Raw genomic sequence first — 13044 nt, 5'->3', positions numbered from 1 at the left:
ATAGTGGATGACCCTGACATCTTTGATGTCTAACCAAGCTCTAAGTGCTCTGAAGCACCTTTTTCAGCCACCTTCATGAAAGTTGGAACAAATCGTTCTCATCTACCCATTCTGCTGGGGGAAAGTCTTAACATGCCCGGAATAGACATCCACCTAACTCCCCAACGGAATTTGAGACCCTCTCAACTTGGTTTAGCCTGCCTGCTGAAACAGTTCACCAGGGTATGGTCAGTGTTCATACTATATCTTGAAGCCACAGGTGGCTGGAGGAATCAGGTAGACACCAAAGGTGGAAAGCAGTTCTCAAAATGGCTCAGCAGCCCTCACACCAGAGGTACTAGTTTTCCCTGGACATGCCTACACTCTGCTGCTTGTGATAATTTTGGCCTAACAACTAACACCGAGAAAACAGAGGTTCTCCACCAGCCAGCACCACGCCATCCCCACATGGAATTCATTGGTTGTAGCAAATGGAGAAACGCTGAATGCTGTGGACAAGTTCACTTACCTTGACAGTATACTTTCCAGGGGTGTATATACAGATGATGAAGTTGATGCACACATTGCCAAAGCTAATTCAGTGTCTGGGAGGCTCAGAAGGAAATATGAAAGAGGAGAGGTATTAGACTGCCTACCAACTGAAGGTCTACAGAGCTGTTTTGCTGACCTCATTATTGGATACCTATGAAACCTGTACAGTACACCAGTGCCATGCCAGGAAACGGAATTGCTTCCATTTGAATTGTCTTAGAGAGATTTTGAAGATCACCTGGCAAAATAAGGTACCACATACAGAGGTCCTTTCTCAAACTGAACTGCCAAGCATTCAAACTCCTTTGCAGATGGGCTGGTCACATGGTTTGAATACCAAACATACACCTGCCTAAAAAACTATTTTATGGAGAACTCACACAAGGTAAGCACTCGCTAGAAGATCCGAAGAAGCTATACAAGGACAGTCTCAGGGTCTCTCTGCAGAACTCTAGAAACAATTATGAGACTTGGGAGACACTGGAACAGAATCATCCAGCACGGTATGCCTACATCAAAGAAGGCACTGTGCTCCATGACCAAAGCAGAATTGCAGTAGTTTAAAAAACCGTGAGGGACATCTCTGCCCCAAATGTCCATATGGACTATTTGTGCTTGACTCGTGGTAGAAGAGCCTTCCAAGTCCTTATTGGTCTAATCAGCCACCAGGACACACTGTAACTTGACCCCAACACAGTGATGTCATTTTGGTCCTCTTGGAGAAGGAAGGACAACAACAACAACAACACAAATAAGTGCTGTCACACACGTCCTTGTAGTCCACAGAACTTTCCAGGGGGTAATTAGGACACAGTCTTGCGTTTGCCCTTACAGACCAATTCAACCTCCAGTACATTTTTGCCTTTTAGCACAGTGGCTGGTACAAAGGAGGCCCTCGGTCAAGTGGAATTGAAGTGAATTGAACTGAATTGAGTTAAAGTTTGTCTAGCCACTTTCATTGGCTAAGTCGGCCCCTCTTCCCCACGACGGGTACCTCCACTTCGGCTCCTCCCTTCTCCCACCTCCTTCCTCCGCCCACGTTCTGGTCCCCCCCCCGCCCCCGCCACCCCGCAATGCCCGACGGGAACGGTAGTTTTCCCTCGGGAGCCTCCGCCGCCTGCCTCCAGACTTCCGGAACTACGCTTCCCAGGGAGCCCCGCGGCTGCTACCCAGAAAGCGGTCACCTGACTCAGCCTCGGAGGCGCGATGGCGGCGCCCATACTGCGGTGCGCCCGTGCTGGACGGTGTTGGTCCCTCGGCTCCCGGCCCCGCCGCACGAGAGCGCTTTTCGCCGAGCCCGTGCCGGGCCGGGTGAGAGAGCAGAGCTCCGCAGCGTTACAGGAGCCGAGGCCGGGGTACAAAAGCCGCGCTGCCCGGACGCTAGGGCCGGGGGAGGTGGAAAGGGCTGGCGGGGGGCGGAGGGCACCGCCGCGTTATTCCACCCCCGGGGTACCCGGTCCCGAGGCCCCTGGCCGGCCTCGGGAAACGGTGCGGCTTTGGAAGCGGGAATCCCCAGCGGGTTCTAGAAGCTCCTGTTCTGGAGACGAGTCCCGAGTGGGGTGGGCGCGGGAATGGGAAGGAGGCGGGGTCAGTTTTACATCTCTTAACCCTGTAGTAGCCAACTGAGAAAAGGTGGAGGTCACACTGGATCGGGAGCCCCAGGGATCCCAAAACCTAGAGCTGGAGGGGAACTACTGAGGACCTAAGAACACGGGCGACTTTGTCCAAGGGCATGGTAGCAGTGAGCGACATAGCCGAGAGACCCGAGCTCGTAGATTTAGGGTTGGATCTGGAAGAAAGCTTAGAAATAAATCTAATTCAACTATATCCAGAGATGTTACCAGAGAGATACAGTGGAAATAATGCTGAGTCTGCAGACTGGGTTCTAATCCTGTCCTACCTCAGTTTCCTTCTCTGTCAAATAAGGGAGTTGTTCAGACTAGTCAGTCCACAAGCATTTGTTATTCACCTACTATGTGCCAGGCACTATGCCCTTCTCTATGCCTCAGTTTCCTCACATGTCAAGTGAGGGATTGGCCAGACTAGGCAAATCAATCTACAAGGGCTTGTTATTCACCTACTATGTGTCAAGCACCAAACTTTCCTTTCTCTGTGCCTCAGTTTCCTCATCTGCCAAATGAGGATGTTGGTCAGACTAGGTAAGTCAATCCACAAACATTTGTTATTCACCTACTATGGGCCAGGCACTGTGCTAGGCTCTAAGTATGCAAGGGTCACTTGCACCTCTGAAAGTAGGAGCTTAGCTGAAGTGACTTAACCCCAGACTTGAGCAGGTAACAAGCAGAGCTAGGATTTAAAACCAGGTCCTTTGATTCCAAACCCAGTATTCTTTCTGCTACACCATGGTACATCTTTCACAATCAGATAATTGACTGTACACCTACTATGTGCCAGTCACTGTATTGGTGTTGTGTGGGAGATAAAAAGTAGTATAAAACTTAGTCTCAGACTTCAAGTAGTTTACAGGCTTTGGGAAGACTAAGATTTAATAATAATTGAATAACTCTGTCATTAGGTTATTTATGTGTATATACATATATATGTTAGTGACCAAATGAATTATTCTGAAAATTATTCTATAGAAGTTAAGAGCAGAGAAGCATTTGGACACAGGTAATGAAGGTTTTGTGGAAGAGGTTGGATTATCGTTGCACTTAGTATCTTGGTGATTATGTGCAAGTTATTTTATCCTCTCTGAGCCATGGTTTCCTCATCTATAAAATGAGAAGATTAGACTAGACCAGAGATTCCCAACTTGTGGGCCTCAGGCCAGGGGTCAAGGAATCTATAAATGAATCCCAAGATAAGTAAAAAAAAAACCTAATGTAAACTGAGTAATGTCCCAAATACTAATATCATTATTTTTCAAATTTACATAGATGCTATCATGATGAATAAACCAGATACATTTTAAAGCATTGTTAAATTAATAGTAGTTATTTTTTTTATCTTAGCAGATATCAGTAGTACAACTACCTTCCTATGTGGGGCTCTGAATTTTTTTCTTATATTAAAAAGTGGGGGAAGGGAACTCAGAGTTGGAAAAAAAATTAAGAACTGCTAGATCATAGAATCAAAGATTCATAACTGGAAGTGACCTGGGAGGTGGGTCCTCTGTTCCAGTTTTTTCAGATAAAGTAACTGCGGTCCAGACAGATTAAGTGTCTTGCCTAAAGTGATCCAGGTAGTAAGTGGCAAAGCCAGAAGTAGAGCCCCCTGACTTCAAACCCAACATACATTCTATTGCACCATACTAGACCCCTAAGGTCTCTTATGGCTGTGTATCCTATGACCATTTGAAGTCTTACTGGGAAGATCGTTTTGACTACAAATTTTGAGCATGAGCTTCTTGTGAAAGGAGACTTTTGTATCCCTGATACTAGAGCTTAGTGCTTTGTACGATATTTTGGAGACCAGACTGATAGAGGGAACTCCTAGTGGGGAAATTCCCTTTACCAATGCAGTAAATCTGCATTGGAAGTTGCTCTGCAACTTACAGTGTTAAAGGGTTGCCTGAGGAACTGAAAGATTACTTTATTTACTACTAGCTCATTGAAGACAGGGACTGTTTCTTGTTTATCTTTATATCCCTATGGTTCATTAAAACAGTAAGCCATAGTAAGAGTTTGTTGAACTGAATTCATTATCTTATTTGTCCCTTTGGGGTCACAAAACCTGAATTTGTGTCTCTCCTGCTCTTTATTAGAGCTGTAACCTTGATTAAATAATTTAATCTCTCCGGACCTCAGTTTCCACTTCTGCAAAGTAGAAGTTAGAATAACTTCTTTGCATCCTTCACTAAGTTGTTTTGAGGATCAAATGACAAATGCATGTAGATGCTTTGTGAACTATTAAAGTTGTTAAATTTCTACCTGAGCTTTCCAAATGGAAGAACTGAATCATCATGTTCTGGGAAGATAGAATTAGACACAGACTTTCAGTTTCTGTTCTTTTCTTAAATGGTGATAACTCATTGGAAGTGAAAAGTACATTTGCTTTTCTCTGGGGTGATGAAATTGTTCAAAAGACAAGGAGGATGTTACAGTGAACATGGAAATTTCTGACCAGTCAACTGTAATTTCTCATATACCTATTAGCTGTGCAGCTCAATCTAAAAATAGTTTAAAAATTTTAGACTCGTACGATCATGAGATTTAGAACGGGAAGGGACCTTACAGATCTTCTAGTTCAACTCTTTCGTTGTGTAGATAATCAGACTGGCTGAAGAAATGAAGTGACTTACCCAGAATCCCACTGGTACATATAAATTAATTGTATACGAAAATCTAGATAATTCACTAAGATACATTAGAGGAAGAAAAAAAAGACTAGAAAGGCCCTGACAGTACCGAGAGATTTTGTAAGATGACACCCTGGAACTTTTCCAGTATGCCTCGGATTCCGAGGTGATGAATATTGGACGAGAGATAAAAGTGTCCCAGATAAGGAAGGTTGTTGGGATGTTTAAATTTTGATACCAATGAGATTTGAAAAGATAACCCTGAGAACATCTAATTAGATTTCAGCAAAGGAAAATATTTCAGTAGAAATGGATACATCGTATTCTATGTGTCAGAACAGCTAGCCTGGCATAATGGAGACTGGTCTTGGAGTTAAGAAGATTAGATCCCATCTTTGCCACTTACTAACTGTGACCCTGAACAAATCATGTAACCTCTGTGCACTTCTGATAACTCACTAGGACTTATCTACTAGGATGAACCGTGAAAGAGTTCCCTTAAAGAGAGCTCCCCACACTGATGAAATCACCAATTATTCCTATGTTCTATAGGGACCTTGATTTCAGAGTAAATTGTTATGCATTCCATTCCATTTAGCAGTTATGTTTAAAAGATTTATAAAGGTGAATCTATAAAACGATCAAGAATTACCTTTCTTTTTCATGAGATCTGGCACAATTTTTAATTTTTCCTGTATTACTGGGGTCCTGATGGTTATGTTAGTTCTAAGTATTGTTCCCTAGGTCCACCTTCCTCAGTTTACAAATGATTAGTTGATAGTGGGCAGTTAATTTAGAAAATGCTTCTTTCTTCCTGACTGAAGAGTCAGCCAAGCAGCGGACATCTAGAATCCATTTCTGAATTGCTTTAGGATGCCAAATTGTTCTTTTCCCCGTCACCTTCCTGTTTGTACAGTGGGCCTTTCCCTAATGGTAAGTAATAAAATAATTTTATTCCCCCAGTCCTGTTGTAAGATATTCATTATAGATTAATTTTGATTTAGTCACCAGTAAAATAGAATACAGTTTTATATGCAGGGATATAAAATTTTACCAAGTTAAAATACAAGTAGGAAATTAATGTTCTGGTGGTCTCAGATGTTTCTGCACAGTGGGAAATCTACTTATTACTATTTCTTTGTTTTTTCTTTAGTGCACATGAGTGGGCAGCTGTGGTGGGCCTGGAAATTCATGCCCAGATCTCTTCCAATTCAAAACTTTTCTCCGGATCTCAAGTTAGCTTTTTAGCGCCCCCTAATTCGTCGGTGTCTTTTTTTGATGCTTCCCTCCCTGGAACATTGCCAGTAAGTAATTTATTTTATCCTAATGGCCACGAACAAATTGTAAATGTTTGAGTCTGTTATTCTGAGCATTTAAGACTTTTCTTATATTTGTGGAATGGAGAGTCAGTAATCATTCTAGTTATTTAAAATTGAGATGATGCCAGTTACAAAAAGAAAGACAGTTCCCTTCTGGCATTTGTAATCACTCAAAATTATTTACTTGCTTTGGGTTTGAATAAAACTCATAGTGTCCCATGACTTAGGGCTGGAAGTTTATGCAGTCCAAATCTTTTATTTCATAGCTGAGAAAACTAAAGTGTAGAGAACTAAAGTGGCCTGTCCAAGGACATGTAGTTAATGAAGGATTGTTAACCGGACTGAACCAACCTCTAACCTGTGGATGAGCAGAGCTGAATGGAGCAGGCTAGAGACAGGAGAGGAATCAAACAGAAGTTTAATTTCCAAGTGAGGAAAATAGCTTGCAGGTGAAGCCCTCCTTCCTAAGAAAGGGGGCTCACCCACTTATGGCAGGGGTAGGGTTTTTAAGTGTTAAACCACAAACAGCTTGACCACAACTCAGGCATTCTTGGGTCTTGTGTGAACAGTCTCCAAGCCATTAGGGTCGTTGAGCCTTGTGATTGTTCAGCAGGGCACAGAGCTAGGGTTAGTATGGTCAGGAGTAGAAGCGAGGTACCTGGTTCGGTTTGCTTGGTGGTTACAAGCACAGGGATTATTAGCATGACAGGGGATCTGATTGATCACTTTGGCTGCAACCTCAGCTTCCAAGTCAGGGTCCCCTGGAAAGTAGAGAAGCTCTAACAAATCTAAATAGTATAATCATTATACATATCAGATCAATTAATATGAAAATTATAGATCTCACTACAACAGGATAGAGATTTGAGGAGAGAAACAACAGTGTTTTGTTTAGCAGCCGTCATCCAGTGTATGCTTTAACAGCTGTGCAAGTTGGCACAAGCCCAGACCTCAGAGAAATCTGTCTGGGTTAAAAAAAAATTCAGACAGAGGATAAGTAAATAATAATAAAAGTAGAAAATAGAATCCATTGCACTTGTTTTATATGTCTTCATAGAATTGCTGCTCCATGATATGACATCCATTATCAGTCTAACATTTGAATCAACCAAGAAAACTATGACAGATGTAAATTTTTCCAAGAGACTGGTCTAACGTGTCCAGCCACAGAAGTGTATCGATGTGTATTTTATTGGTAATAAGCCAAGTTTTAAAGAAAAGAGGGATAGAATCAGATGATTAGTATCAAGGTAAGTGGTTTGTTTAAATAAATCCAAAACCCACCAGACCCAACAGGTTTTCTGGGCCATCCCTAGAAGTGTATGGAACCCAGGGCAGATCTCACTGGCTACCATTTGATATACAACTCAATACCTTCACTTAGGAAAAATATGATTAAAATGGACATTGAGAGTAGCAACTGACACAAGGCAGTAACCTGAGTGTTATAGATAAAGTGATAAGGAGAATCCTACCCATTTTTGCCTTGTGGATGATGGAGTAGAAGGGCAGTTAAGTATGATCTTGGAGCTGAGTATATGTCTACCAGCCTCAGCTGTCCTCTCCTGGCTGTCTGCTTCAGTCGTTGCCTAGCTGCTAATAGCTCAAGGTGACACCCCAGGGTCAGCTCTGGAGATTCAGGATGAATGTGAATTGGTGTTCCTGTGTTCTTGACCCATTTCCATCCCTTCCACACCTCCACTCCTCCACCCCCAAACACATACACAATAATATTGTCTCTCTGTTCTTTAAAACTTGGCTCATTTCCACGAAACACTTCTCAGTACAGCCTTGTGAATGGATACTTTGGACCAATCTCTGCAAGGGAGTGACAGGGGCAGGGAAGGAGGGAGGATTATTCTCCCCTCACTTCTCCCATTTTCTAAACAGAAGAACTAGTTCCAATTTGGGCAGAGATTTGTTTATCCTCCTTTCTCTGAAGTCAGAGCCAAGAATCTTAATGGTTTGAATAGCCCTAAGCTTTTCTCATTCAGTCAGGGCTGATCTGCCTCTTTACAGATAGATGCACCTGTATGAAAGTGAACAAGTTTCCACATGTGAGCTGTTAACAGTCATTACAGCGTTCTGTCAGAACAAAACAATTTCAGTCCCATGATGTTTATCATAATAGACTTTTTTTCATGCTTGATTTAAAAGATATTGGTGATATTTTGATAACTGTAAGATACCATGTATCATCTGACCTTATGGTCAGCTGTAGAGTGAAACTCCTTTTTGGGACAAGAATGACCCTAAAATCAGATTATGAATTGTGTGTGTGTGTGTGTGTGTGTGTGTGTGTGTGTGTACATGCACATGTGCACATGATGGGACAAAAAGGCCACAAGTTATCTAGGGTTATGCACATAAATTGTCATTACCATTCAAAGTACTGTTCAGTCTCTAAGAACATTCCTTGAACATTATTTATTGGGCTAGGAACTAGGACTATAAAAAGATATTTTATTGCCATGAAACTAAAGTGATCATCATGGTAGAGTAGAAATGATACCAGATGGGGAGCCAAGAGACTGACAGTAATTAGGTCATGTGACTCATTGTAAGTCATTTAACCATTCATTTAAAAAAAAAAGCTCATTTTTTATGTCTTTTGTTTTAATTTCAGTCATTTCTGGAAATCTTGCCTACATAGACTGCATGCCCAAACTGAACCCTCAGTTATAACAAAGTTTAACTTTAGTTTAACAAACCAGTTGAGCCAAAATGTCCAGTCTAGTGACCACACTAGTCATGGCGGTCATTTGTGTAGATTGTTCTTCTGATTCTCCTTATTTCATTCTCTGTCAGTTCACACACATCTTCCCATATTTCTCTGAATTCCTGATTTTCATCATTTCTTCCCAGGACAGGAAGATTCCATTTCATTCATATACCACAATTTGTCCAGTTTTTCTCCTATTAATGGGCCCTCACTTTGCTTCCCTTTTTTTTTTTTTTTTTTTTGCTACTACGAGTTCAGCAGACATTCACACCTGAGCCTTATTTTCCTTTTTTTGTGAAGTGAGAGTAGTTGGACTAGAGAGGGTTCTTAACCTGGGATTTGTGAACTTTTTTTTTAAATAGTTTGGTAATTGTACTTCATGATCACTGGTTATTTTTTTTTTAATTTACTATAACAAATATTCTAATGTCATTTTTATTTGCTTACTAATGTCACATTTACTCTCATGCCATAAGTTTTTGGTTTTTTTAATTTCTTTTGGGATATCTTTTGCTTTTGAGCAACCTTCTCTTCTAGCTTAGCAACAATTTTTTCCTTTTCAGTAAGTACCACCTCAACATGGCAAGGGGAACTCGTGGGTGGGTTGATTTGATTGTGAGCCCTGTAAGTATGCCTTTACATTTTGAGAGTCTCGTTAACCTAAATAAGCTCAACGATAAGAGAACCCTTAAGTTCCCTTAAGTTCTACGTTACTCTGCATTTTTGATCATATATATTAAGTATTCAGCAACATTTTTGGACCAGTGACTATATGTAGCCCTGCTGCTTGCCGTGGGCTCATCTGCCACCTCTTCCAGATATTTGGTGTCTTTTGGGGTATGCTTCTCCTTAATAGCTAGAAAAGTTTCATAGGTGTCCTTAAAATGGACTTAAGAGATTTGAACCCCTTGACTTACATGATTTTATGTAGTTCACTGGATCAAATGAGTACCTACTATTTTAAATGATTACATAGGATGGCTCAAAGAAAGAGGAAGACTATTGGTTTCTTAAAAACATTCTGAGAATGAGTCCATAGATTTCAACTACCAAAGATGTTCACGATGCAAAAAATGGTTAGGAACTCTTCAACTAGATGGTCTCAAAAGTTTCTTACAGCTTTAAAGTCCTGATTATAATTTAACTGTCTAGAGAATTAGTATAATTATTTAAGTCATTGGAGTAAGAAAGGAAATGAGGTAGACTGTTTGAGGCATAGATGAGAGGACCTTCTCCCTTCGAAGTTCTACTCTGCAATTTATCTTCTGTGGCCTGACATCCTGAAACTTATCCTTGTTTTCTCTAAGGAGATATTCTCTTTCTCTCTCTCTCTCTCTCTCTCTCTCTCTCTCTCTCTCTCTCTCTCTCTCTCTCTCTCTCAGAATGATCAATGTTTGTGAATATTGGAAAGATGTTAGGGGTCATAGTGAATCACAAGCTGAACAAGAAAGTCGTCACTGTAGAACTTTAGACTTCGCAAGGGACCTTAGAGATCATTTACAGGTGAAGAATTTATATCTAATCCACTTGTTCAGGCACTGAGCATTGTATTAGGAAAGATAGAAAATGGTAACCTTAAAGGAGACCTTGGTAGAATACAATATGTATGGCCTTTCATTGGTCCATCCTCACTCTTCTACCTGCTCCCCCCTCCACGAAGCCTTGTGACCAACCAATAGTTTGCATTTTTAAGAAGGCTGGAGCAGGTTAGGAATGCAGGGCGCAGCTCTGAACAAAGCAGAAGTACGTGGGATGAGACCCATAATCTTGGTTTCATTAGCACTGATCAGCTGAGCTAACCTACAAGCGGAGTCCTGCTAACGTGACAATTTAATCATGTTGGGTCCCCATGCCTAAAGAGGAACATAGAGATTTTTATTTTAGCTTAGATAAGAAGAGACTTCTGCGGGCTGGGATTCTGAACAGATATGAAATCTTTGGCATCTCTTGCTGTGGAGCTCAATGCTTGACTGAGATCAAGTGTGGGCAGTCTTTGTCCTGGGGTGTCCTCTATTTAATTTCATCCAGTCTTCAGGTCAGGTCCCTAGAAGTGATCTCATTCCTAGCTGTAGCTGCACAAACCACATGGCATTGAAATTGATGTCATCCTAAAAGGCCCCAAGATCTGTTAGCGAAAAGGCAGTGTGCCTTGCTGTGCACACAAGATAGTCATGAGATGAGGGTGGACCCCAGCCTGTGTCTGGGCATCCATCTCCGTGTCTGTGTCTGTCTTTTCTGTTTCTTTCTGGGTGGATCTTTGTCTGTCTCTAAGCATGTCTTTGTGTGTGCCTCTGTTCATGTAAGTTTTGATTTTTCCAGAAACCTATGAATCTTATCTTTGTTTTACCCTAAACTTTAGAGTCTTATGGAATTTCATTTTTTTTATCATGAGACTGGAAATAACCCTCAGCCCATCATCCTACTCCCATAAAAGTCTTGAGCTAAACCAGCATTGGGCACCTTGACATTTCATGGCAAGGATCACAGGGTTGTAGATTTAGAGCCAAAGAAGCCATCTGGTCCAAGCCCTTCCTTTTTCAGATGAGTAGACTGAGGCGCAGAACGGTGGCATGGTCTTTGTACAGTCACCCAGCTACTAAGTATCAGAGACAGAATTTGGATCCAGGCTTTCCTGACTCGAGGTCCAGCCCTCTCCACCAAGCCAGGCTGCCTCGCTCCATACGCATCCATACGGCAACAGCTGTCACAAAAGCACAAGGCCTTTTACTTAATTTAACAGATGATTATCCTGCCAAAAGGATCCTAATTAATAAATTTGCCAATAGTCATGCCCTATTTATGAATATTCACTGAAGATCCCCATCCCTAATGTGCTGAATGTATGTGAGAGGAAAGGGAAGGCAGCCTTTGGTGTGTCCATCTTTAAAGTCCTTACTCGACTTGTTGCATATTTTATTTGGCCTGAAAACATTGTGAGAAAAGGTGAGATTTTGGCAAGGCAGGGAGCTTGTTTCAAATTCTCACACATGCTTGCTTTGTTGTTTGAAATGATTTCTCTCTCCTGGGTGCGAATCCCTGATGCATTAGAAGGAAGAGCGAATTCTATAACTGCCTATTGGGAAAGCTCAGATTCAGCACACTGGAAGGCTGCAGTGCTCAATAGATAACTCCTCCAGATAATCAGGCTGCTCCACAGTTAAATTAATTAGAAATTAGTGCCTCTGCTCTTTGTCTTCCTCCTCCAGAAGCTCTTATCTGTGCAGGAAAAAAAAAATCCCCAGCAACCATCAATTCTGCTTGCTCACAGTGTAGGGAAAAGACTGGTTACTTTTTTTTTTTTTTTTTTTTTTTTTTGCCTTTGCATGTAGGAAGGTAGGATGCTCCCCTCCTTACAAACAGCCTTACGATTCAGGGCTTTGGATCTGTCTTTATCAGGGAAGGCTGGAGTTTGCTTTAGTTGTGCTAAAATGATACTAAAGTTAGTGTTTAGGGTCTTTCTATAGCATCTCCCCCAATAGCTCAAAACATTTTAGGCATCTCAGTCATAATCACAATATCACCATGGTCGAAATGCAGGAAACAGGTGGTATCAAGTACTATGCCTATTTATAAGCAGTCCACTTATGCCTGGCTTTATGCAATAAACATGTTCTTGAAAACTTTTATGCAAATAAGACCCATTTCAATCAGGGGTTCTTAATCTTTTGTGTGTCATGGACCCCCTCAGCAGCCTGATGAAGCTTTTGGACCCCTTCTTCAAAGTATTTTTAAGTACATAATGTAAAATACATAGAATTACAAAGGAAACCTGTTATGTTGAAATGCAGTTATTCAGCCATTTCAAAAAAGCCTACAAACACCAGGCTTAGATTCCCTGGTTTAAATGTTCTTGTGGTGTTTGTTCTTGAAAGAGATCTTATTGTGGCTCTTTTTGTAAAGCGATCAGCCCTTTCCTAATTTATCTTTTGTGAAAACCTGGATGTTTTTACATAAAGTTGACATAAAGTAGGACACACCTCTACTGTTCTGTCTGTCATGGATAAACCCAGTGCTAGCAGGTTAATGGGTTTTGTCATGCAAGAGAAATCATCAGATGAAAATACTTGCTTATGTATTTATTTAATTCTCAGCATGATCCCAGAAGCTCTTTAACCCCAAAACAGAGAAGATAAATCAGATGTTTAAGGAGACATGTGTAGAGAAGATGGATGGATGGATGGATGGATGGATGGATGGATGGATGGATGGAT

At 41.4% G+C, this 13044-nt stretch overlaps 1 protein-coding gene across 1 annotated transcript in view; it reads left to right on the top strand.

Moving 5' to 3' along the window:
• The first annotated feature begins 1737 nt into the window (after positions 1-1737).
• Positions 1738-13044, top strand: part of GATB (glutamyl-tRNA amidotransferase subunit B) — a 110215-nt gene continuing 98908 nt past the window's right edge. Inside the window, exons 1-2 of the mRNA XM_027866860.1 lie at positions 1738-1886; positions 5946-6096. Coding sequence (XP_027722661.1) covers positions 1738-1886; positions 5946-6096 — 300 coding nt within the window. The remainder of the gene's footprint in view (positions 1887-5945; positions 6097-13044) is intronic.

This window comes from Vombatus ursinus, unplaced genomic scaffold, assembly GCF_900497805.2.
Source record: "Vombatus ursinus unplaced genomic scaffold, bare-nosed wombat genome assembly UNPS02014784.1, whole genome shotgun sequence".
Classification (NCBI taxonomy): Eukaryota; Metazoa; Chordata; class Mammalia; order Diprotodontia; family Vombatidae; genus Vombatus; species Vombatus ursinus.
This window is presented reverse-complemented; position numbering and strand designations above follow the sequence as displayed.